Source organism: Microtus oregoni, unplaced genomic scaffold, assembly GCF_018167655.1.
Source record: "Microtus oregoni isolate MIOR12 unplaced genomic scaffold, Mior012 000008F_ref0000371, whole genome shotgun sequence".
Lineage (NCBI taxonomy): Eukaryota > Metazoa > Chordata > Mammalia > Rodentia > Cricetidae > Microtus > Microtus oregoni.
Genome location: NW_024543067.1, coordinates 23699815 through 23726078, shown reverse-complemented (window position 1 = coordinate 23726078; position 26264 = coordinate 23699815). Strand labels below are relative to the sequence as shown.

The 26264-nt window shown below is 39.2% G+C and overlaps 2 protein-coding genes across 3 annotated transcripts; both read right to left on the bottom strand.

Annotated features, from left to right (window-relative positions):
- Positions 1-1829: 1829 nt before the first annotated feature.
- Casp1 (caspase 1) lies at positions 1830-11073 on the bottom strand. Its single transcript, XM_041657424.1, has 10 exons — positions 11032-11073; positions 10166-10432; positions 9834-9896; positions 7883-7995; positions 7066-7239; positions 6427-6661; positions 5810-5950; positions 3483-3592; positions 2930-3033; positions 1830-1989 (listed from the first exon to the last, which is right to left on the bottom strand). The coding sequence occupies exons 1-9, from the start codon at positions 11036-11038 to the stop codon at positions 2935-2937; spliced, it is 1209 nt and encodes a 402-aa protein (XP_041513358.1). The 5' UTR covers positions 11039-11073; the 3' UTR covers positions 1830-1989; positions 2930-2934.
- Positions 11074-18268: 7195 nt separating this feature from the next.
- Positions 18269-25670, bottom strand: Card16 (caspase recruitment domain family member 16). 2 transcript variants are annotated; one of them, XM_041657794.1, is made up of 3 exons: positions 25551-25670; positions 24675-24948; positions 18269-18407 (listed from the first exon to the last, which is right to left on the bottom strand). In XM_041657794.1, the coding sequence occupies exons 1-2, from the start codon at positions 25555-25557 to the stop codon at positions 24683-24685; spliced, it is 273 nt and encodes a 90-aa protein (XP_041513728.1). In that variant the 5' UTR covers positions 25558-25670; the 3' UTR covers positions 18269-18407; positions 24675-24682. The 2 variants fall into 2 exon arrangements, with proteins under 2 accessions (XP_041513728.1, XP_041513727.1); XM_041657793.1 differs by having other exon boundaries at positions 24682-24948.
- Positions 25671-26264: the final 594 nt, after the last annotated feature.

Here is a 26264-nt window from a genome sequence, read left to right as displayed (position 1 = left end):
TTTCAGAGTTTATTACAGACTTCTAGAGTTGTCTCACATGTGTGTTTTCTGTCTTACCCTTCTTCATTTCCAGAAAGAGAAAATAAGGGATCAATTTGTTTATGGTTAAAAGCTACAGCTATCTCATCATCTCTATGATTCCTGATACACACTAGTTTTTGGTTTCACAGAAACCAGGGAGGTGGGAATCTGGCTTCTACATCATTGCTCTGCTTCCCTTTTGTTATCTCTGTCTGTCTCAGAGCTATGGAAGAAGAAATTTCTAATATTTATGTTCTAGTCCCCACTCAGGAAGGGCCTCGATTCTTTTGTACAGTGCAGACTGCTTCATAATGTAAATGAAAGTTGCTGGGTGTTTATTTCCTTAGTACAGGTAGGCGGGGACTTGTGAAAATACTGCCCAAGAAGTCTCAAAGTGGAAGTCCCTATAAATGATAAACTTCCAACCTCTTTCTGAATTCTTGTCCTTCCTCTTGGGGAAAAATACCAAACAGATAAACAATAAAAATGTAAATCAAATACTGTTCTGCAGACTCCGCCCTCTGAGAGGTTTTCACTTTGTATTTTTTCCATTCTCCATGACCCCAGTAACTAATGGCCAGTGCTGATTCTTCCTCTGACTTATCAGTATCTCTGCTTCTGCTCTCTAAAGCTAGAGTCCTAAGTCAGTGAAATTAAGCAGTCTCGTTTCCAGTGGAGAATTAATCAATTTTCTTGTTTTCTTTTAAATGTGTTAATCATGAAGGTATATGCATTCCTAAAGTCTTAGTCTTTTATTAGATACAATTCAGAGCAGCTCTTTTGCCCTTTCTGAATGCATTTCATTAATTGTACAAGAGTATCTTTATGTATAAGTTTTTGCTGAGTGACTGATTACCACTTTTCATGGTATACTCTGGACAAAAACTGTTCCTTGCTAATGGAAACAGTCTTGGGCATTGATCACATGATCTCAGCAAAGATGTTTCCAGGGACATGGTAAGAGAATGGACAAAAGAATAAGGTTGTAGTGTGATCAACTTGGAGGCTACACAGGGTGGGTAAGAAAGGGGCATGCACCCTTCTTACAGTTCTTCCTACTTCTTACCAGTGCTATTGAATAAGGGTTAAAGTGATGCCACAACCGACCACCTGTTTAGTGCCATTTGTGTCTTCTAATTGTCCCATATTTTTTAGGCATGCTGATTGGTTATCTAATCAGTGAGAGTGTGAAATTTTAAAGTTCTGAGCTGATTCAATATTTTTCTTGAAGCCATTAAGTATAACAGCATATACAAAGTGTTGGGTTCTGGTCAAAGTTTCAGCGGTAGTAACCACTTAATTTTGAGATGTCATTTATCATTTTGACTGTCACTATTCCAGTTCTATTATCTACACTCCTTCTGCTGAGATCTAAATTTATGCAATTCAGATACCTGTGGTGAAGATATAAATTTTATGAATGTGTAGAAAAAGACAAACAAATGGATATCTTAAAATAAATAATGTTTCCCAGCCAGTTAAGCCTTAAGAACCAAGTCTAAGAACTCTGTTGACACTCTGGTTACTGAGGGATTCTGGGAGACTGGCAGTTAAGTGTCTGCAGTTGTGTCTCCACTAAGGTATCTACCAGGCTCCGGCGGAGAGTCCCTTCACATGGCTGTTACTGATGATCCTAGTTAAATTCAGTGAGTTTCAAAAGCAAGACACATGGGTCTGTGAAAGGAAATTGTAGAGAGGAGAGTACTTATAGGGATAGAAGGCTATTAAAGAGGGTATGAGTTATAGTAATCAAAATGCATTTTAAAAGACTAAATTCAATAAAAAAGACATACATTTCTTTTTTTGTGTTCTGAGCATTTACTCCAATAAAGGAAAAGCCAATAGCAACAGCAATAACAACAGGATAGCCTTTCAGTTTTGTTTGAAATTTGCAATAAATTTAGAGAAATGTTGCTTCTGATTGAGTTGATTCCTCAAAGAGGTACAGAATGATGGAAATCTTGGCTCCTATGGGAAAGGGAATTTACAGAAACATAAGTATTCTGTTGAGGCTCGTGCAGATTCTAATATAACCATGTAATTCAACATATACACTCACAACAGAGAAAAGCCTAGGGATTGTTTAAGTGCTGTCCTACTGAGATGAAACCTACACATATAGAATACAGGCTTCTCAAAATTTGGGTCCATAATAACCCACCCCGAGAAAGGACCATCCAAATCTGGGAATGCTAAGAAAGAACAACACACTTTATAGAGATCTGAAAACATGGCATCCCTTTGGTGTTTCCCTGCTTTCCCCAAAATTATGACAGACCTAGAAACCTGAATGACAATCAGTTATATACTCTTCAGTTGTCTTTACACAAACTTTCCATAATGTACACTGATGTGGGATTCCCCTCTTTATGCCGTGAATATATTTTATTACCATTTTTAATAAAGAAGCTGCTTTGGATTGTGGTAGGGAAGAATATAGCAAGGTGGGAAGTCCCAGCAAAGATAGAGGAGGAAAGAAGGTGGAGTCAGGCAGACTCCATGAAACTGCTAAAAGAGAAAGATGCCACATTTATGTGGTGATACACAGATTAATAGAAATGGGTTCAATTAAGATGCAAGAGCTAGCTAGGAATACACCTAAGACATTGGTCAAACAGTGTTGTAATTAATATAGTTTCTGTGTGACTATTCAAGTCTGGGTGGCTGGAAAATGAGAGGACAGTCTCCGTTTACAGTACACACACACACACACACACACAGAGAGAGAGAGAGAGAGAGAGAGAGAGAGAGAGAGAGAAGACAGGAAAGAGAGAGGGAGAGAAGAGGAGAGGAGAGGAGAAGGGAAGAGGAGAGGAGAGAAGAGAAGAGAAGAGAAGAGAAGAGAAGAGAAGAGAAGAGAAGAAAAGAGAAGAGAAGAGAAATGTGCAAAGACACTGGTACAGCATACTTTTTTTATTGTCCTGGGAAAAGGTAGAAACGTTTTGTCAAAGTCACCCTTTCGGTGGTGGGCATCTGTAAACTAAATCCTGGTTGATCAAATGAAAATCGAACCTAAAAGAGAAAGGGAGATTTACAGGCATTATTTTCAGAGACTAGAATCTTAATTTGAGATGGAAAAAAAAAACTATTGTGACTATAATGACAAGAAACAATAACTCAAGGCATTTGTAAGAATCACAGCTATCAGAGTAGTCTCCCAGATGAGTTTTAAGTGCTTTTGCTGGAATTGACAAATATAATGGATACAGGGGTATTAAATTCTCTTCCATTTTCTTCTTAGGACAGGATAGCGGTTAATATAAATGATTATTTCTTAAGGCTTGTGAGCATAAAACAGTGGCACCATGTAAGGATCGTTGACTAATCAAAAAAAATAATAATAGTAATACAAAACTCTTTGGAAAGAATGACGTTATTACAAGACAAATATGTCCAGAGCTTTCCTACTGGCAGCAGCCCAAGACCAAAGAAGTAGAGTTGAAAAAGTGTTCGAGTCCTACCTTTCTGAAAATATCCTCCAAGTGACAAGAGCAAGCATATTCTTCCATGTGTTTGATGAGTTCCATAATGAAAATAGAGCCCTTGGTAGGGTGTCTCCAAGAAACATTATCTGCGAATAATGTATATTCAAAATCTTATGACAGACATTACTCTGAATACAGCCCTCTGTAACCTTTCCACTCTTAACTGGACACTTTATATAGTGTCCATATTATATCCTATAAACTGTCTGCCATTTTATATATATCAATGAATACCTACTCTCTCTTCCTCAAGGTGGTTGTTATATACCATGCAGATTTTCAAATGGTAGAGTTCCTGATATTAAGGAGGTGAAAACTAATACTGAGTCAGGCCCTGGAGTAAGGGAGTGATAAGTTTTGGAGAATAAGTGAGTATTTTTGTCCAAGATGCTCTGTAATGGGTCTGATTCAAGACTGTTGTACATTTTTAAATCCAATGTTCTTAATTAGAATTTTTCAGTAATTATTTTTTTATCAAAAAATAGATATTTGAGCAATAGAAAATCAAACCACAAATATCTGAGCTAGGTAAAGGAAATGAGTGAGGAGTAGAAACAGGTATTTTGACAGTACTTTGACAGTGAAGAGAGTAAAAGGCCAGATTCTTTCCATAATAGTCCAATTAAGACCAGATTCTTTTCTCAAAGGCCCTACAATGTGATTGGGGTTTACACTGGCAAATTTCATCTAGGTATAGTAACTGGTGTACAAAATTTTTATAGTCTGAACCATTTACAGAGAATAGTGAAGACAGCAAAAGAAAGAGATACAGAAACCAGCAGGTCAGATGGCAAGTACGAAAAGGCTTGAAGAGACTCTATAACTACAGAGGATGTATGCTACAAAATGAGAAGAAATGATTGAAATGAACAGTTAAATCTAATAATAAAGTGGACTGTATTCTTAAGCTGGAAACTTGTGGGAGTATTGCTAAGGTATTTTAAAACTAAATACACTTGTTCTTTGGCAATTTCTTCAATACATAGAAAGCATCTGATTTGTTTATGTCGTGCTCTCTCATTATCTCCCTCCCATGTATAAATCAGTACCTCCCCCTTATATGTCTCTTTCTCATCATTTTGAGTCATTTCGCAATTTTAATGATTCGCTGCCTATATCAGGTCTGTCTGCATAAAAAATGGTATAATACAATGCAGTGGGGTATCAGTGGTTTACTACTTGGTATATTTCCAAAGATGATTCTCCATCTGCCTGAATTTATAAGTAACCAATAGCTCAGCAAAGTCCTATGATCCCACAATCTATCAATATCTATGATGTTTTATCATTAGAAAATGATGTAGTAAGATATACATTGGGCTTGGTACACCCAGTGTAGGAGTGGACTATATCTGGAGGTTGTGACCATAGTCAATAATATAATCTGTAATCTATTTGATCAGAGGCAGAGCCTTAAGGGTGTAGTTCAGTAAAAGAATATAGGCTTCTAGAAATGCAAAATTCAGGAAATGAAAGGCTCAAATGAGTTTTATTTAAGCCTTAACATAGTAAGTAATGAGTAGGATTAGAAATTAAAACCTTGATAATAGGAAAACTTAAGGCTAGATTTTTTCAGGAGTAGTTCAATATTTCACACTTATCATCTTATTCAGTCCTTGCTACAATGGCAGTATATTTGTAGATATTGGTGAGAAATTCAAAGAAATCTCAGCAAGATGAAACAAACAGACTTAATATAAGATGATACAAATGGAAGTGTCAGGATGTAGCATAAATATTGATTATTTATGAATATCTGCTTTTATGTATAAAACCCTCTCACATTAAGCCTATTATATAGCCTCGAATATGTAGCACAGGGTAGCTGGTCTGAGTGCTATCAGGAGGGTGTCCTGTGCCCACCTTCCCCACTACTCATATCAACATTGGAATTTCAGGTGCTTGAGCAGCTTGAACTCTGAGGATTTGAGGTCCTGTGCTCAGTTTTTCTGTCTCCATGCCTCAGTCATCAAGATTCTGGAAATACTTGATGCTGGTGCACACTGGTGTCTTGACTAAGCCCAATGATGTGAACCTTTCAGATTCTAATGAACTTTAGGGTTCATATTCATCTGTTTATTTTTTTTATTATCTGTTATCCTTCATAGTTCTAGGAAAAAATCATGCACCATGGAAGAGATTACTAATTCATCAAACATTGTATGTATATTTTGTCTGTGTGGAAAGGGGGTTGAATATGAAGTTTTTAAGTGGGCATTAAATGTCATATGTAATACTAAATATGGTGTTCCTCTTTCTAACAGTAAACCTGACAAAGTTCATATGCATAAAAAAATCTTTACTTGGTGTTGAAGAGCAGAAAGTGATAAAATCCTTTTCTATGTGGGCTTTCTTAATGCCATCATCTTCCAAATCCGCATCCACTAAGAATTTCTTTCCAGTGTCTCCTACTGAATCTTTTACCAACACCACTCCTCGGTTCTCTGGAAAGACAAAATTGGTTTTATGTTACTAACAATTTTCAAGGGAATTATTGTTTCTTTAAAATTTTATTAAACTCTATTTGTAAAATTATTTTTCTATGTATATATGAATATGAATACATACACATGCATGTATATGTGCGTGTGAATATATATGTAAATATATACATATGTATATAATATTTGTTATAGGCCATGTTTCTATCATTCTTTTCTCTTTCAGTTTTTTAATAGATTCTAATAACACCCAAATATCAATATGTATGTATGATTGCTGATAGTGATATTCTCTAGTGGAAAAGGAAGCAAGTATCTACTAATTTGAAATACAATCTACAAAGTGCATAAGTAACCGCGTAATAAAAGATGTTTGATATTTAGACATCAAACACGAAAAACTGGCAAGTGCTGTCTGTATATAAATTGCAAAGTCAGACTGTGAGCGTCCTGTTATTTAAACCATCATCTGCACTCACCCCCACGGCAGGCCTGAATGATGATAACTTTGGGCTTGTCTTTCAGGCTTGGACACTTCAACGTGTTCATCATTCCAAAAATAGTATCTAGTTTTAAAATATCTGCTTCTTTATCAGAGTGTGATTTGCCACATATTCCTTCCTGGATACCGTGGGACATGAATACAAGGAAAGTACTGTCAGAAGTCTTGTGCTCTGGGCAGTCAGCAAATTCCTTTACTGCATTAGTCATCGCCTGTAAGAAAGCAGACCATTGATCTTCAATGAACTACCTTTATACTGTGGAATTTCATTTTAAGCAGTCAAGGGGGTTCTTAAATAATTCCATGAAAATAGTGACATGGAAAAGAAGCTTTCTAATTCTCAATTTTATGAAAATCGAACTATAAAGATTATACAAAGTCATCCTGAGATCATTGAACTGGTTGAAATATTTTCTAATTGGATGTTACAGGAGACTTTGGCTAAAGCATTGTAATTATTGGCAGGCATATGTAATATTTAGTGGTTCCTCACAAAAAGATATCATCATTACAAACTAGCAAGAGTGTACGTTTTCTGACACTGTACAATGTTTTCTGGCATTATCTAGGGATATGAAAAACATGAATATTGTTTCCATATTTTGAGAAATCTTACCAGAGCTGTGAGATTTTCTTTCTCCTTCACAGTATATCCCAGACCCTGCAGCAGCAACCTCATTTCTCTGAGGTCCACATCAGCTCCATCTCTCCTAGGAAGATGGTCAAACTCTGTGTTGCAGATAATGAGAGCAAGACGTGTACGAGTGAACCTATCCATTATTGGATAAATCTGAAGGAAGGGCAGATTCAATGAACAGCTTTGATTAATTCAATGTCTACTTTATATGCTTATGATAGTTCACAATTCCCTCTGCTTAATCCTTTCAAGAAATCAACCTTGTGATGAAAAGATTATGGATAAAAACGGAATGAGTCTTAATTCAAGAGCACCAAGGAATTTATAAATACCCAGGTAGTTTCTAAGCATCTACTCCTAATTTTGAAAATGACATTTTGAAAAACAAAGCTAGGCATCCCTAAATTATAAAACTAATTCCTCTGATTTCTTGATTCTAGACATAATATTGATGCATACCTGACTAAGTTTCTTAATCTCAAAAATGGGTCATTTTGAAGGTTAACAGCTTTTTTTAAATATAAGGTATACAGAGTAATACTTGACTCATAGTAAACATCTAATGTTAGGCACTTATTTTACTGTTGCTATTACTGTATACCAAGAAATTGGGCCAGATTTGTACAACTTCAAATAAACCTGAGATTCTAGGAGGTAGAGAACTTTTATGTAAAGTAGAGTGACTCTTCAAGTCTGGAAAACATTGCAATGAACATGGCTGTGGCAAAGAATCACCACCCTTTGGAATGGCATCAGTATCCTCAACTTGCTCTATCCCAGTTTCTGGGCACAGCACCTCTGGATAATTTTTTTCCCGAATCTTTTGAGCACTTTCTGAGGAGCATAACTTGAGGTTCCCACTTGGTACCAGAAATGTGCCACCTTTTTTGTTCTGTTCTTCCTTTATTTCTGTAAGAGACAAAAAAACAAAATGCCAATATATATTGAAGCCTGGTGGTCTCACTTCAAGTCTTTTCTAGCTTTATCTATGTGTGAAGACAGCCGAGTAAAACCCTGCGGTCATTTCCATACTGTAGAATGAGATACACACTACTATTAATGGACACATGGCAAGCCAGATATCTCCAGTAGTGTGATCTGCAATCTCTCCTGGGATTGGTATTTTGTTAAATATTTCAGATAAAAACTAAAAAAGCATGGAGTATTAGATGATTTATCTTTTATTTTAGAAAATATTTGAAGCTTAGGATGAAATTGTAGGCAGAGGGCAGTGGGAAAGATATATTATTTAATCCCACTAAAAATTATAAAAATATGTTTACCTATTTTTTAACTTATGCACAATAGTAGGCATCACTTGAAGTACTTTTAAAAAATGATCCTCTGCCCTCTCCCCCAGCATCCCTTTCTACTGTATGTGCAAATTAACCAAAGGAGAAACAATATTGAATGTATTTACTAGAATGAAAAGGAAGTAGAACTAAGTGCTAAAATTAATGTGCTAATTTTATGAATTTATATCACTCACTATTGACAGCACAGATATATGGAGGAGTATTTTCACAATAGTTTTTGTGAACTGCTGGGGCTCCTGCTAGATCCCAAATTTTATATCTTCAGACCATGTGATGGACTTCTACATAATTTGGTGTATACTTGTTATATTTACAAGATAGAAATGATTTATTAAGGAATTAGAGAAGAGAAACAAAACAATTAAAATAAGGAGATTTTGATTAATTTTAAAGGGCATTTAGATAACTGCATGTTTAGCACATTGGGCCAACTTATCAAAATGTGTTGGTTGTAGAATAAAATATAAACTACTTTGAATGAACATACTGGAAAATATAAAAAAATGCTGATTAATTGATAAAAGATGTCTTCTTTTTGAACAAATAAGTCTAAATCAACAAGTTAAACAAATATTTATTTACATTGGAGATATTTTAAAGTAATTGAATAAAGTATTCAGTTATATAGTAATGTCACACCACATGAAATATGTAATAAAGCATGGGATTAATCATCATGAATAAATCCCTTAGAATAACTGAGTTTTCCTTTTAATACTTGTCCTTCTGATTTGGGATAAAGCATTGTCTTCTGGATTAGATTATTTCAGAACTATGGTGGAAAAACCTCTCTTGTAACATGCAATGCTCTTTAAGAAAGACGTGAGCTTATTCAAAATTAACATTATCAACAACGAATCTGGTGTGCTGATGCATCAGCTTTCACAAGGTGAAGGTTCCATTTAAGTAAAGGCCACTTAAATAGTAATGTGGTTTTGTCATTTGATTCATACATATTTCCTGTGGTAGCTCTAGTATTCTAAAAATTAAGCTTATTTTTGTTTTCTTCCAGGATTGGTTGATTGCACACTTGCAGAATCTGTACTCAAAGTTCTATAGCTAAGAAAGGGAAAACTGAAAAGGATTAGGATAGCACTGTTAAGTTTGCCTTTGGAGGTGTTTAGAAATATAAGTCCAGAGGAGATAGGAATATGTGCACTAGGCACTTGAATAAGGTTTAGTACCCAACTACACAGTTAAGACTTGAGATACAAAGCCAGAAAATTTTACTATAAATATGGGTGGTGAAGCCATGAGAACTGCTTTGCATGAGCAAGGTATGTAGAGAACAGGATGAAGAATATCATAGAATCGATGCTTGGGAGTTAGTTATCAGTTAGTCAAATCCCTTCAACCTAGGTTTACCCCATGAAGAATATAATCAAAAGCACTTGTGATTAAAGGGTGTCATTCCTTTCTGAACATGTATACCTGAGGAAGAAGAATGTCCTCCCTGGATATCATCTGTACTAACAGTATTTGCAGCTGGTGGACCTGAAGAGAAAAAGGGAAATTAATTCATCATTACAAGGTGATACTTGGTTAAACAGCAAGTTTGGGGCCAATAGCAGGTACATGAGACCAGGGAGAAGAAATAGGAGTAACAGAGATAAGAGACATATAATAGGGTCACTGACACATAAGTGGGACTCTGGTGTCTGAAGTGAGGGAGTTACATTCAAACCACATAAGAAATATGTGAACTAGACATTGGTAATAAAAAGATATTGATTCTCAACGTAGTTTGAGGTGAAGGCTCTTACCTGATTGAAGCTCCAGAACTCCTGCTAGGTAGCTGTCCTCTTTACAAATGTAAGTGAGTAGAATTTGGCTTGCCTGGGGACCTTTCCTGGTGACAGAATCACACAGGTTTCTTGCCTTGTCCATAACAGTGGCTTTTACAAGTTTTATTCTCTCCATCTCTTCCTGGTTCAGGACTTTCTTCTCCAAGAGTTCATCCAGCAAGCCATTTATTGTCCCTTCACACACTGAATTGACAAACTGCTTCCTCTTTGCTCTGAGGATGTTGTCTGTTTAAGGCACAAACATTTTTCAAGCCAGGAAAACAACCACATGTTTCTTTCCTGTTAAAAACAGCTTGGCCTCTTTCAGAATTAAAAAGTAAAATGTCCCTTTCACATACATCTCTTACCCCTTTCTTTTTGCTATCTGTGTTCTCTATTTTCCCTAAACATTACACAAGAGCATAGGGGGAGACACAAGTAACAAGTTACTGTCTTTTGGTTAGAACTCAAAAAGCATAAACCTCTTCCTGCTTCCACATGTTCTCAAATCAGATTAACAAAACAAAGAAAAGGCGATACAGCATTTTCCTTTGTAGCCTGTATCTCAGTCATTCATCTGGCTGTGCCAGTCAGACTAGCGTCATGCAATAGTTAAGATTATCATATGACTGGAGAAACAAGTACACCAGCATTTCCTTCTGGCCCTGGCCTTCACTCTCTGTGGCTTAAAGAATCTTCTGTGCAGATTTCTTCCACACAGTCTTCCCCTTCCCAAGATTCAGCCCACTTAATCCGCAGAAGCTAATGACAGCTACCAGAAAAACCACCCCTTTTCTAAATGACTTATTCATAACTTATCCCCTTTACAAACAGGGACAACTCACCAGCCATGGCGTTTCTCTCCTAGCATGTGGAGCTACTGAAACTGAAAGTTCCTTTCCACCAGGGCGTGTATGCAGATTGCACAATAACTGCTCTTCCTGTGTGCTCCTGCTTCTTTCCCTCATTAATCTACCATTCTGGAACTCAGACTTGTCAAGAAGGAAACCTGGGAAATGATCTTTGCATAACACTTGGAATGGCTCCTGGCAGGAAAGGAGAATGTCCTAGTCTTCAACAAAACAGTGAGCTGGGACAGATCTGAGGTGTCCACGGGGAATGAGAAAAGAACAAGGGTGAAGGGAAGGCTCCCACAGGTGTTTCTGCTGCAGCTCAGTATGTGATTGGGAGATCTGGGCTGGGAAAACAGAGGGAAGACAAGACCTGAAGGCAGTTTACCTGAGAGGCCCAAGAGCTCTGAGGATTAGTAGGGGTGCCTGCTGGAGTTGGGGCTGGAATGAAGCCAGGAGTGGAAGAAGGGAGGTTGGGAGGGGAAGGTCTGTGGGGTGCATGGGAAATGTGGGAAGGGAAGTGGTACAGAGAAGGGAGGCTGCAACTGGACTTCTTTTGCAGAGACAGTCAGGGGCTTCCGGGGACTGAATATGGTGGGGAGGAGAGAGTGATGAAGATCTTCAGTGCACTTGTCTGTTTCCTGGCCTACTAAGCTGGTGTGTTCACTGGGAATATCTACTGGTATTGGGGACTGGGATAATAACATGACTCTTAGAAAGGAAGCATGGGGGAGAAGACCTTTGTGATTTGCTACTGATGACTACAGAGGACAAGTAGAAGGTGGCAGGTGTTCTGGTTCAGGGCTGGAGATGAGACAGGGGCTTGGATCAAGAAGCAAAGAGCAGGGCTTGTGTTGTCATAAAAATCACAGCTCTCATCTTAAAAGTAAAGAGATATTTTATCCTGAAGCCATTTTTTGGGCCTAGGAGCACAGGTTTTTCTAGGTTCCTCGAATTCGAAGCTTCAATGTGGAAGCAGTTTTATGACATTTTTCTAGTTGTAGGGAACCAAGAAAGTCCTAAATCCAGGCAAGTTTACAGCACCTTTGTGAGTACAGCAGACACACTGAGATGGGGAAAGCTTTGCTCTAGTCCTAAAATCTTCCCCAGTGACGACCTTAGCTTTGTGATGGTGAAATCTCATGATTTCCTGAGTTAATAGCTTCTAAGTGTTTTTTTTTTAAATTTATTTTTACTACATGTTAGTTCAGATACAGAGTGTGGCAAGGAATAGCTGTTCAGAAGACCAAAATTAGCACAAAATAAAGTTATTAGCCTCTGATCCTACAAAATTCCAATCTTTTCACAGTATAGAAATTCCAATTGGTCCATCAGTCTCTGCAGACACAGAAGTTTCTTCCCCCAGATTTTTCTCGTTTATGATTTATGTAAGGTCCCTGGTGGGCCTACAGAGCAGCTCCCAGCAGGTCCTGGTGCTGGGTCCTGAGCAGCAGGGCCCAGGCTGGTGGGTCCAGAGAGCCGCCAGCCCTGGGCTGGTTACAGCGAGCCCATGGGTGTGAGCAGATGGTGGGTAGAAGGCACAAGGGCAGACATATCGTACAGAATAGAATTGGATATTTATTACTTAGAGGAGAGAGGAAGAAAGAGAAGAAGAGGAGAGAGACAGAGAATGACCTATGGCCTGAGAGAGAGAGCTCGCATGGGCACCAAGAGGAGACAGTGAGTATCTAAGATGGTGTGAGGAGGGCAGGGGTTACCATGAATGGGCATGGCTTGCCTCTTAAAGAGACAAAAACCATTGCATTCCCAGCTCTTTTTTTATAATAAAAAGCAGGAGATCAGACACCACAGTTTGACAGAATTGTGGCGGCAGATTCTCAAAACTACTTCCAGCTTATTTGTGGGTGCCATCTTGGACCTGAGAAGTCTGGGTATTGGCCACATCCTGGCATAGCTGGTCTCTTTGCTCCTGACCAGTATGTGTGGCATGGAAATGTCTGGTGTCTCTTATCCTGTTTAAGGTATTGGCAGAACAAAGAACAAAGTTAAATAATCAAGGGAAAAAAATTTTTTTGGACCAGGGAATTGAAGGGGTATCTGATCCTTTAATTTGGCTCCTTGGAACTCACAAGAATTCCTTGTGTTTGTGAAAACAGAAGTTTTAGACACATAATGACTATGGCATTTTTTTGTACAATGAAAAGTATTTTTTAAGACTATGGAAGGACCCAAAAGGCTTGAACTGAAAGAAAAAAAAAACTGCACCATGCCATGGCTGGAATTTTCAAAAACTGGGGAGCTGGTTGCTATCCAGAGCTAAAATAGTGAAAATCCAAGAAACAGCGGTGGCACCCAAGGCCTATTAGGGAACATCTTCCGGCAGTATAGGCGTGGTGGAAATCAGCACGAACACCCAGGACTCATGGACGAGGACTGCAAGTAGGGTATTATGGCCTAGCTGGGTCTGGTCGGGTGACCCAGAAACCAGAGAGGCCGGGGCTGCTCTGAATGGCAGTTACAATGAGAGAAGAAAAAAAAAGGAAAGAGAAGAAATGAAAAAATAGATAAAGAAAAGGGGGACCTGGGTCCCCAGTCAAATGCACTGTACAGGGAATGTGCAGTGCTAACACACGGGTGGACTGACCCAGGGGTCAGTCCAAACACGATTCTGGTAAAGGGGAGCAACCATAGCAGAACAGGGGGAGACTCACTGATTGAAGCCAGGAAGCCAGTGGTGGGAGTGGAAAAAGAACCCCAATTCAGGATCCTGACTCTGGCAGAGGAGTTTTGGGCAGGAGTGCCTATCCAAGTCACAGGGCACCAATTTTATGATTTATATAAGATCCCCGGTGGGCCTGAAGAACAATTGGTGGTGACCAGTCCCGAGCAGTGGGGGGTGGGCTGGTGGGTCCTGAGAACTGTCAGCCCCGGGCTGGTCCCAGCAAGCCTGGGGGATGTGAGCAGGCAGCAGGTTGAAGGCACATGGGCAGACATATCATACAGAAGAGAATTGGATATTTATTACTTAGAGGAGGTAGGAAGAAAGAGAAGGAGAGAGACAGAGAAGTGCCCAAGAGAGATACACGTGCATGCACCAAGAGGGGACAGTAAGAATCTAAGATGGCGGCAGAAAGGCAGAAGTTGCCGGGAGTGGGCATGGCTTGTCTTTTAAAGAGACGAAAACCATAACATTCTCCACATCCATATACAGTTTCTTTTTGGGAATTTTCTTTTATACTTGCAACTAAATTATTTCCTTTTTGGCTTCTTGTGTTTCTTTTTTTTTTTTTTTGTTTGTTTGTTTGTTTTTGTTTTATTTTTTTTCTGTGATGTACATAGTCAAGGAATATATGCTTCTTTTAAAATCTTTAAAGGAGAAAAGAATGGCTTTCAGTTAAGCTTATTGCTTCCCTATTATCAAGCATAACTGCAACCATATGACAGAAGCTTTGTTTATTTTTTAATTAATTTATTTATTTATTAAAGATTTCTGTCTCTTCCCCACCACCGCCTCCCATTTCCCTCCCCCTCCCCCAATCAAGTCACCCTCCCTCCTCAGCTCGAAGAGCAATCAGGGTTCCCTGCCCTGTGGAAAGTCCAAGGAACCCCCACCTCCCTCCAGTTCTAGTAAGGTGAGCATCCAAACTGCCTAGGCTCCTACAAAGCCAGTATGTGCAGTAGGATCAGAAACCCATTGCCATTGTTCTAGAGTTCTCAGTAGTCCTCATTGTCCACTATGTTCAGAGAGTCCAGTTTTATCCCAGGCTTTTTCAGACCCAGGACAGCTGGCCTTGGTGAGTTCCCAATAGAACATCCCCGTTGTCTCAGTGTGTGGGTGCACCCCTTGCGGTCCTGAGTTCCTTGCTTGTGCTCTCTCTCCTTCTGCTCCTGATGTGGACCTTGAGATTTCATGACAGAAGCTTTAACAGAGACATATGTACTTCCCATTCACATTAGAAACTATACTATAGTGAGGAAGAGAGAAATCTTGAAAATGAACTTTATTGAGCTCTTTTGTGGGGGAAACAATGGAAATTTAGAATGTAGGCATCCAGAATCAAGTGGTAACTAGAAGGTTGGTGCATACTTGAGAAAAGAAACAAACAATGTGCCATAGCTTGGATTTTGACTTGGGCTGTTGTATTGCCTAGTTTTATGTCAACTTGACAAAAGCTAGAATCATTAGAGACGATAAAACTTTAATTGAAAAAATGTCTCCATGTTTTTGTTGTAGAAAAGCCTGTTGGGTCTTTTCTTTATTAGTGCTCATTGTGGGATGACTCAGCCATTTGTGAGTGGTGTCATCCCTGGGCTGATGGTCCTGGGTTCAATGAGAAATAATTTGAACAGGCCATGAGGTAAAAGCCAGTAAGCAGTATTCCCCCATTACTTCTTCATCAGCTTCTGCATCCACATTCCAATCCTGTTTGAATTTTTGTTCTTTATTCCCTCAGTGATAGATTGGTACCTGGAAGTATAAGCTTAAAAAAAAAAAAGCTGTATCTCCCCAAGTTGTTTGGTCATGGTGTTTTATCTTATCAATAAAACCCTAAGACAGGTGTCAACAGAGAAAGAGACATTCTACCAGAATTGGAGAGTGGCTGTTACCCAGTGCACACGCTGGGGACTTCTGAACATGAGGCCCCTCAAGACTGAATCTTCATTGAAATTATCTGTAGTTAACATGCTTGTGCCATGTGCATTGGATTATTTGTAAGTTTCATAGTATTCATGATCTTAAATGAAATTCAATTGTTATCTCTGCAACAGGGGTTTTAATGAAGATTTCGTAGATTTTCTTATACTCAGTCTCATGATGCTGTATCTTACTTATTGAAATAAGTAGCAATGGACATAGTAAATTCACTTTTTACAAAAATTCTGTTGCTATCAAACACTCTGTTGGGACTTTACAAGTACCTTTAGTTCTTTGAAGGGTGACATGCAGACAGTGGTGTTAATTTCATTTTCCATATGGACAAATTATAGACAGGAAACTTCAGGAGGCCATGCATCCTATGACTGTCCTGCCTTGACCCTAGGCAGTGCTCTTAATCCCTGAAATGATATCAGACCATCCTCAAACTGTGCCCTCCCAGAGAATTCATGTCATTATTAAAACCTCCAATACAAACAAAAGTACAAAATCACTGTCAGTGGTCAGAAATTCTTCTGTGGAGTAAAATATTGAAAATACTCAGTATCATATTTAGCTTCAGCCTACAGTGATTTCATACTGTGACTTATAGTGGTAGTTTGAATGCAATTGAACCTCATTAGCTTTTATGAAGTGCCTCTATGAGGAGGTGTGTAGTAGAAGGAAGAGCAGGCTGTGTCCCCTCTCCTGGCTAGCTTAACCATGAAATAACCACACAGAAACTGAATTAATTAAATTACTGCTTGGCCCATAAGCTCTAGCCTCTTATTGGCTAACTCTCACATCTTGATTCAACCCATTTCTAATAATATGTATGTCACCACGAGGTCATGGCTTATCGGGAAAGATTCAGCATGTCTGATCTGGCAGCTTCATGGTGGTTCTCTCTCTCTTTCTGCTGCTTTCTTCCTCCCAGAATACAGTTCTGTCTTCTCCACCTATCTAAGTTTTTCCCTATTAGTCCAAGCAGTTTTCTTTATTGATTAACCAATGAAAGCAACACAAATACAGAATGACCTCCTACACCAGAGGTGTGCCTTTGTTGAAGTCCATATAGCATCATGAAGGAATTGTGTCACTGTGGGGGTGGGATTTCCAGTCTCACATACACTCAAGTCATGCTCAATGTTCAGTTCACTTCCTGGTGAATGTGGCTCAAGACATAGAACTCTCAGCTCCTTCTCCAGCACTGTGACTGCCTTCACAGTTCCATGTTTCCCACCCTGGTGATAATGGACTAAACCTCTGAAACTATAAGCCACTCAAATGTTTTCTTTTATACACTTTGCTGTAGTCATGGTACAGCAATTGAAACCCCAAGTAAGACATGTATGATGAGCAAACTCAAGAGAATAAGAAACACATTTATTTCAGCTACATAAAGAGCTCATCAGAAGTACACTAACTGAAAACTCCAGTAAATGTATTGGTCTTCATTCCTGACACCCATCCTTTACTACATTCTATGCCAGAAATTTTAGAAATTGACAGGAGTTAATGTGTCAGAACCTGTCCTGTGCCTTCTAGAGTATTTTACTTGAAAATATATCACTATGTAGGCAAGTAGAAGTTAGCCTAAACAGAAAGATGGCCAATTTCCTCCTAGAATTGCCTCAGAGCCTCTGTAAGTGAGCATACTGTACTGGCTCTGCCTATCTTCATCCCCCAGAACACAAGTCACACCAGCCACGCCTTCCCACTTGGAGTTGAAAGTCAATGAAAGTACATTCTGAAACAAGGTTTGAAGAAGGTCTGCTTCTGAAAATGGAGTCCTTAGGTCTACTCTATTACATTCCAATTAAAGTAGGTTTGTGAACTTTAAATAAATAGTTACCATAGACTCAGATCAGAAATATTATATCAAAATGTCTTTGTGGCTGGGCAGTGGTGGCGCATGCCTTTAATCCCAGCACTCGGGAGGCAGAGGCGGGCGGATCTCTGTGAGTTCAAGGCCAGTCTGATCTACAAGAGCTAGTTCCAGACAGGAACAAAAAACTACGGAGAAACCCTGTCTCGAAAAATCAAAAAAAAAAAAGTGTCTTTGTGGTGTGTACATGTGTATAACTTGCAAGGATGCAGTGTTACTAAAATTTCAGAATGATGAAGACTTCATTTGCTTTCCATGGCTGCAGCTCACACTGCCTGAAAGCATAAAAGTAAAGAGCTGGTATCTTTTTTCATCTTTTATTGTTTAAATTGCACTATATTCATTCCCCTCCCTTCCTCCTGTTTCCCCTTCTACCCTCTCCCATTTTACTCAGTTTTGTGTCTTTAATCCCAGGACACAGGAGTTATAGGTGTGAGGATCTCTATAAATTCAAGGCCAGCCTGGTCTACAAAGTAAGTTCCAGGACAGCCAAGGCTACATAGAAAAAAGCTGCCTTGAAAAACTACCACAAAACAAAATGGGTGGTGGTAGCACACGCCTTTAATCCCAGCACTTAGGAAGCAGAGCTAGGCAGATGGAGTCAGTTGGTATATCTTAAGGATTGTAATGGAACCCTGAATAAAACAAGAGAGAGAATTTGGAAGTCTAACAATTTGACAATCTCTCACGGCTTTCTCTGATACTGCTTCATCTTAAATGGAGTGATAATGCAAAACAGAAGAAAATACATTAAAAAGAAATTTATTCAAAACAGAGAACCAATGATGACATGGGTCTGTGAGAGGATTTTTCCATCTCAGAAGAACACATACTCCGGAAACAGCTCTTTTAAATGACTGTAGTGCATCAGATCACATCTTCATTCTGCAGAAGAAGCAAAGGGTTATAGGGAACTATCAGATAATATGATCTAAAGGTTTCCTTATAGAAGGGAAAATTCACAATAGGTAGACCTCAGAAGGTGTCTATAGATTGACATTATGTAAAGATACCATTACACACACAAACACAAACACACACACACACATACACACACAGACAGACATACACACAGTCATAAGTGCAAACAGTTAACTAGCAAATAATATAACTGTCACAATATTATTTGCATAATCAACTTATTCTGTGAAAATTTCAGCATCAATACATATTCTGAAATGTACATAATATGGTATTTAGAAAGATGGACAAAATTTTCCATCGTTTCTGTAAAGGACTTAATCTTCTGTTTCAGAACCCTTCGCGGACATCACTGTTGACTGGTTGCTGCTGTATAGCAGACAGGACATTGAGCCCTTCATTTTCTTTCTTTTTTTTTTGTTTTATTTTCTCTAAATTAATTTTTTAATTGTTGAAAGACATTTCTTCCATAAAGCATTTTTTCCAACAGTTATTTTCTTAGATGCGCTTACTGAACATAAGTGCATCCCAGATTCTTTTCCTATGTGCACTGAAGTCAGCTTTGGCTATGCTAATTTTCTCTTTTCAGATATTACACTATTCATAGAGAGAGGGACAGAGGACAGAGATGGGGAGAGACAGTCAAAAAGAGGGGGAGACACACACATGAGAGAGAGAGGAGAGAGAGAGACAGAGAGAGAGAGGAGAGAGAGAGAGAGAGAAAGAGAGAGAGAGACCGAGAGAGGAGAGAGAGAGACAGAGAGAGACAGAGAGAGAGGAGAGAGAGAGAGACAGAGAGAGGGGAGAGAGAGAGAGAGAGAGAGAGAGAGAGAGAGAGAGAGAGAGCTGTATTATAAGTTCTGTTACTCTAGAGAACACTGACCTAAATAGAAGGAAAGGTTCTGGCAGCAAAGAGGTTCTACCACTGAGTGTGGTAGGAGGACCAGATCAGGAAACAAGGGAATATATGAAAGGTTAACCTCAATGAACATGCAAGTAAAAAGCTATATGAAAACCTATGACCTTGCAGCCTAAGTAACAATTCTACAAAGGGCAAGTAGAAAACCTATGATATGAAAGGATGGGTTTGGGTATAGGAATATTGCAGGTTAAAAGTTCCAGTGTGTATCAGGGAGATGAGATGGTAGAAAGGAGAAAGTAAGTGGCAGATTAATCAAAACTAGGGAGGTATAATGGAGCCTTATAAGATCCCATTAATTTGTCAGTTAATTAAACATATATTTTTTTTAATGAGCTTGAACAGATATAGCCTCTGTGGTTGGTCAGTGATGCTCCTAGAAGTCATCATTATTATATGGAAATCTCAGTGCCAGAAATGGCTTACCATCCTACTACCTATTGATTAGCGAGGCCCCAGAGGAATCCGAAACAACAAAAAGTATTGCTATTACTCTTGAATGCTATTTCATCTAGATCATAAGACCTTGTTGCTGATGACACCACACACTTTGGCAGTAAGAAATAGAGAACTGAATCTTAAACTTATGGAAAACCCCTTACTTTCCAGATTTCCTAGAATTGTAAGATGTTATGAATGCTAATGGGGAGGAAAAGATATCAATAGACCCAGGTAGCACTGGACATTGTGTATTTCAATATTGACTTATCCAGCAAGATGTGTCCACTGGTGAAATGATGACAGTGGCATGACTGTTGGGGGTAACCACTCTTTCTTAATTGGATCTGAGGCCACAGGAGGTATTTTATGCCTGATACTGTAACCCTCATCAAAGAGCAGTGAGATAAAAGGCCCTGGCCAGCAGGGTAGTTTAATGTTGTTTTGTTAAATGATCATGGTATAAAATTTTCTTCTAAATATTTACATTTATATCCACCAATTATGAGAGGATATCAACCCTGGTCTAAGAATCTTATGTCTTCCCCTCCCCCACAGCGTGTTGTGGTTAGCTCAAGAACATGGAAGTGTTGTTTAAAGTGTTGAGAATACATGACTTTAGTAATAGATGGGGCATGAATACCTCCCCACACAAATACACGGGCACTCTAAAACTAAGTGATGTGGGTATAATGTAAGAGCTGGAGTCTGGGATAAAGGCTCCTTGTTACAAACACGAACTCACAGAAGCTATAGTTACTCACAGAAGTTGGAGCCAGTTAAAATTCTTAGCATGACTGAAGGTAACTTCTCAGAGAAAATTATTTGTAGGAGACACCAATGCAGAGATGCTATCCTACAGTTGGCAGGATGGAAGCAAAGTACGGTACAGATAAGAGCCATGCCAAGAAGCCCTTCTTGGGAAACAGGCACGTCGAATCCACGGAAATATAGGCTAGTAAAGAGGAAACAATATAATAAAAAATATCACTGTAATATTAAAAGCAGTGTTTTGCCCATTTCACTGGACAAGACAAGATTTAATCCCAGCACTTGGGAGGCAGAGGCAGGCAGATCACTGTGAGTTTGAAGCCATCCTGGTCTACAAGAGCTAGTGCCAGGACAGGCTCTAAAACTACTGCGAAACCCTGTCTCAAAAACCAAACAAACAAACAAAAAAAAACCCAAACAAACAAACAAAAAAAAAAAACTGAGAAAAGACTTTGTTTATCTGATAGTTCAAGAAAAATGGATGAATTTATCTGGTACCTTAGGCCTGGGATGAAATTTCAGAGACAAGTAAATCCTCTGGTAGGAAGTGGAATGGTAGAAATGATTTGACAGAACAGAATGAGTTATATCAGCACATAGATCAGGTTTGGAAAATGCTAAAACAAAAACATGGGAAGTTACAAATAGAGGGGCATCTCTGTGTCACTTGGAGATAGAGGTATAGAACAAAATGGTGCTAAAGTCTATAGAAGCTAACTAGATAAGACACCAAATTCAGTTCTGGTGAATGTTAGGAAGGACTTAAATCCTATGACACCATAAGGGTGTCATAGGAGGGAAATGGGATGCAGTGTTAGCTACTAGACTCCAATATAGGGAAACAATGTTTCCAGTAGCGGGAATCACTCAGCTATTTCTCTAACATTGTGTCCAGGGACGATTGCATATGAGGACCATGAACTTTGACTAATGCAATTTAGGTTCCACATTAAATTACAGATTTAATGGTATTCTATCAATGCTAAAAGTGTATGGGGTTTGGATATATGCTGATCTAGCTGACCCTAAATTCATGGTGAACCCCAGTAGTATCAGAGACAATGAACATCAATTGGTAAAAACCAATATAAATAAAAACAAGTTAAATGGATTAAGCATCGTTTAGAAGTGGGGGTTTTCCTCCTAGTGTGCTAAGTACTACTTTCCTTTTTGGAGGTAGAAATTGTTTGCCCAGCACCAAAGATGCTTTATACAAAGACATCAGCTATGGTGGCAATAGAATGCCAAGGAAGTGGACATAGGAACATTGCAAAGAAGGAGCACACAGGTACATCAAAGAAAGTACGGCACCACAAGAGCTAGACATAGGTAGAGCCCATAACTGGGGCACAGAGGAATAGCCAAAACAGGAGGGGGAGGGTCTTAGCCCAGAGGTGGTGGAAGCAATCCAAATGAAATGAATATAAGTATAAACCCAAATTAGTAGGCATCAGTGTAGCTCAAAGTAAGAAGGCACTATTCCATCTTGGCCATAGGCTAAATAAAGCAGTTAAAGTAGCCCTATCCAGTTTATGAATAGTAAAGAGATGCACAAGCATCCCACAAGAACACCCCAGGGGAAAGAAGTGAGACAACTCAGTGATAAAGATTTTGGCTTAAAAATAGCAACTAAATATGTTAGTCTTCCCCATTCATGTAACTACCCAATGTTCTTCTTTTGATAAAAAATGTTCAATAAAAGTGAGAATTTTTCATACCTCTTAATCTTTCCTAACATTTATTTTTCAGCATCTACTTAGCTTGCCAAGGACAACTGTCACTTATATGGAATAGATCTCATATCGTAGATTTTAATAACCACTAGAAAAGCTCCAGTTATTGTTTCTGAGGCAAAATGGCCTAACGCCTAGTCTTAGACAGACAAGTTGATCATCCCTTGACAGTGCAGGAAGCAGGGTTGGTAGAGGAGATAGAAAGAATGAGACAGCAGGAAGGTGTAGAATAGTATGCAACATCTTTCTCCCAAGCAGGGTTGGTAGAAGAGATAGAAAGAATGAGATAGCAGGAAGGGGTAGGGTAGTATGCAACATTTTTCTCCCAATCAAAACATCCATCTTTTACAAAAGCTCCTTAGAATTCAGAAAGCCCTAAATTGACACTTGTTAAAACTCAGAACATTCTAGAACAGGGATCCTTAATATTCAAGAAATAAACAACCCCGAAACCTCAGGAAGTCCCTAAAACTGACCAGGGCGATAGGCACTCCCCGTATTCAAGCTTCTAGAAGCAGTGAGACCAGCTGAGGAAAAGATACAATCAAGATGCCTGCCTAGACTAACAGAGGTGCCTAGCAGAGATGTTCTGTGATCTATCAAGCTGTGTACTTAATATGCAGAGTTCAACATGGTGTGGGCATTTAGTGATGCAATGGCCTCTGAGCTATTCCTCTTCATGTAAGAAGCTTACCTAAATTCCTAGAAATGACCCTAATGACTCATGGTATCAGGAAGGTGGGATTGGGTGTTCCTTTACTTTTTTTTTAATCATCATTTCTCCATGTGGGGTGAGAAGATATTTGTTCATCTTTCCCCAGGAAGAATGTCCATCAACACAATAATACCTCTCGAGCTGTGTCATCCACAATACACACGACGTTCCTCTTACACCTGATGCCCTCCTTGATGCATGTCCGCTGTCCTGCCATTACTATTATCATTGACATTACAATTGAGGCTTCATTTCTTCAAATGTTTTTTGCTTTTCTCCAAAAGAAATCTTAGCTTGCCATAGTATGCCAAGCCTCAACTGCTTTCCACAAACCATCAGTCCTTCATTATCAGTTCTGTGGTGTGGGAGAATTGTCTGTATTTTGTCAATCATGTTTTGAATAAATGCGGATTGGCCAGGCAGGAAGTATAGGCGGGTCAACCAGACAGGAAGTAGAGGCAGAGTGATGAGAACAGGAGTATTCTGGGAAGAAGGAAGCTCTTCCCCCAGTCCTGCCCAGACCACGGAAGAAGCAAGATGTAATCTGCCTGGCTGAGAAAGGTACCAAGCCATGTGGCTAATGTAGATAAGAACAATGGGTTAATATGAGCTACAAGAGTTAACAAGAAGCATGAGCTAATGGGCCAATCAGTTTTATAACTTATGAGGATCTCTGTGTGATTTTCCTTGGGGCTTCCCAGCTGTGGGTATTGGGTGGGACAGAAACCCCAACAAGCAAGCCCCTCATGTTACAGTTCTGTAAATGACTCTTATAATATCAAGATGTGTTCCAAATTTGAGATATAGCCTGGCACCTAAGACCACAATTGTCTGAACTTCTGTGCTGATCCTAAGGAACTATTTTTCTATTATCTCAAAGGAATCCCAGAAGGGTTCAGGTCAGTGGTGCTGACTGGAACCAATCAAAGTTGTTGCTGTTGTTTCTGTTATTTTTTAAATCTGAATCCTGAACAGTGGATAGAGATTCTTGACCATAATATCATCACGTGCTCCCATGAATGACTGGTGCCTAGTTACTAATAAATCCCTTGCTCCTCCCTGATACCCCCAAAATTATGCCTTCCGAATTTTCATTTCTCTCAAGATTCTCCTTTTCCAAATGTCCACTATAATAGGTTATTAAGCTTTACCCATGTACCTAATGGTTTTCCCAGATGAAGGCTCCAAAGTTTCCACATTACTTCCCTCAAATTATTAAGGTGATCACAAGAACCTTGCCTTCAATATCACTTGACTTCTGTTCTAGTTTTATTCCTTTTGCTGAAAAAAAAAAACTTTCCAGAAATCTATATAGTGGAAAATGGATTTATTTAGCATACACTTCAGTTTTCAGTTCTTTACTGAAGAAATGTCAAGAACAGAGAATAAGCACATCTTCTTGCCTGCATGCAGTTAGCTACTGTTCTCTCTCTTATAATGTGCTTAAACTATCTATGGAATGGTACCACCCAAGGGCATTGCATCAGCCTCTATCAATGAACAAATTTCACACTCCTCTATAGCCTACTGGATACTACATAATATTCTTTCATGTAATCAAAATAGGATCTAATTGAGAGTCAAGATTAACCAGCACATAACATAATAAGAAAGTTAACATTGAAAAAAAAAAGATAAATATAGTGGGAGTTTAGTTCTTACTCTAGGAGAGTTGGAGAACTCCTGCCAGGTAGACATCTTTATCACAAATGTAAGTGAGTAGAATTTGGCTTGCTTGGGGACCTTTCCTGATGACAGTATCACACAGGTCCCGTGCTTTGTCCATAACAGTATCATTTACAAATTTTATTCTCTCCATCTCTTCCTGGTTCAGGGCTTTCTTCTCCAAGAGTTCATCCAGCAAGCCATTTATTGTTCCTTCACCAACTGAATTGATGAACTGCTTCCTCTTTGCTCTGAGGATGTTGTCTGTTTAAGGCACAAACATTTCTCAAGTCAAGAAAACAACCACATGTTCCTTTCCTGTTAAAAACAGCTTGGCCTCTTTCAGAATTAAAAAGTAAAATGTCCCTTTCACATACATCTCTTACCCCTTTCTTTTTGCTATCTGTGTTCTCTATTTTCCCTAAACATTACACAAGAGCATAGGGGGAGACACAAATAACAAGTTACTGTCTTTCTATTAGGACTCAAAAACATAAACCTCATCCTGGTTCTACATGTTTTCAAAACAGATTAATAAAAGAAAGAAAAGGCGATACAACATTCTCCTTTGCAGCCGGTATCTCAGTTCCTCATCTGGTTGTGTCAGTCAGACTAGGGTCATGTAATAGTTAAGATTATAATGTGACTGCAGGAAACAAGTACACCAGCATTTCCTTCTGGCCCTGGCCTTCACTCTCTGTGGCTTTAAGAATCTTCTGTGCAGATTTCTTCCACACAGTCTTCCCATTCCCAAGATTCAGCTCACTTAAAAATCCACAGGAGCTAATGACAGCTTCCAGAAAAACCACCCCTTTTCTAAATGACTTATTCATAACTTATCCCCTTTACAAACAGGGACAACTCACCAGCCATGGCATTTCTCTCCTAGCATGTGGAGCTACTGAAACTGAAAGTTCCTTTCCACCAGGGCGTGTATGCAGATTGCACAATAACTGCTCTTCCTGTGTTCTCATGCTTCTTTCCCTCATTAATTTACCCCTCTGGAGCTCTGACTTGTCAAGGAGGAAACCTGGGAAATGATCTTTGCATAACACTTGGAATGGCTCCTGGCAGGAAAGGAGAATGTCCTAGTCTTTAACAAAACAATGAGCTGGGACAAAGCAACAAGTGGGGGAGGGAGGTTAGAAAGGGAAGATCTGAGGCATCCATGGGGGATGAGAACAGGGGCAAAGGGAAGAAAGGCTCCCACAGGTGTTTCTGCTGCAGCTCAGTATGTGATTGGGAGATCTGGGCTGGGAAAACAGAGGGAAGACCAGACTTGCAGGGAGCTTACCTGAGAGGCCCAAGAGCTCTGAGGATTAGCAGGGGTGCCTGCTGGAGTTGGGGCTGGAATGAAGCCAGAAGTGGAAGAAAGGTGGTTGGAAGGAGAAGGTCTATGGGGTCCATGGGAAATGTGGGAAGGGAAGTGGTACAGAGAAGGGAGGCTACAAATGGAGTTCTCTTGCAGAGACAGGTGTGAGAGTGTGGGAGCCAACTATGATAAGCTAAGTATGGGCAGGCCACACAAAGTGTTATGGTTTTCCTCTCTTTAAGAGACAAGCCATGCCCACTCCCAGCAA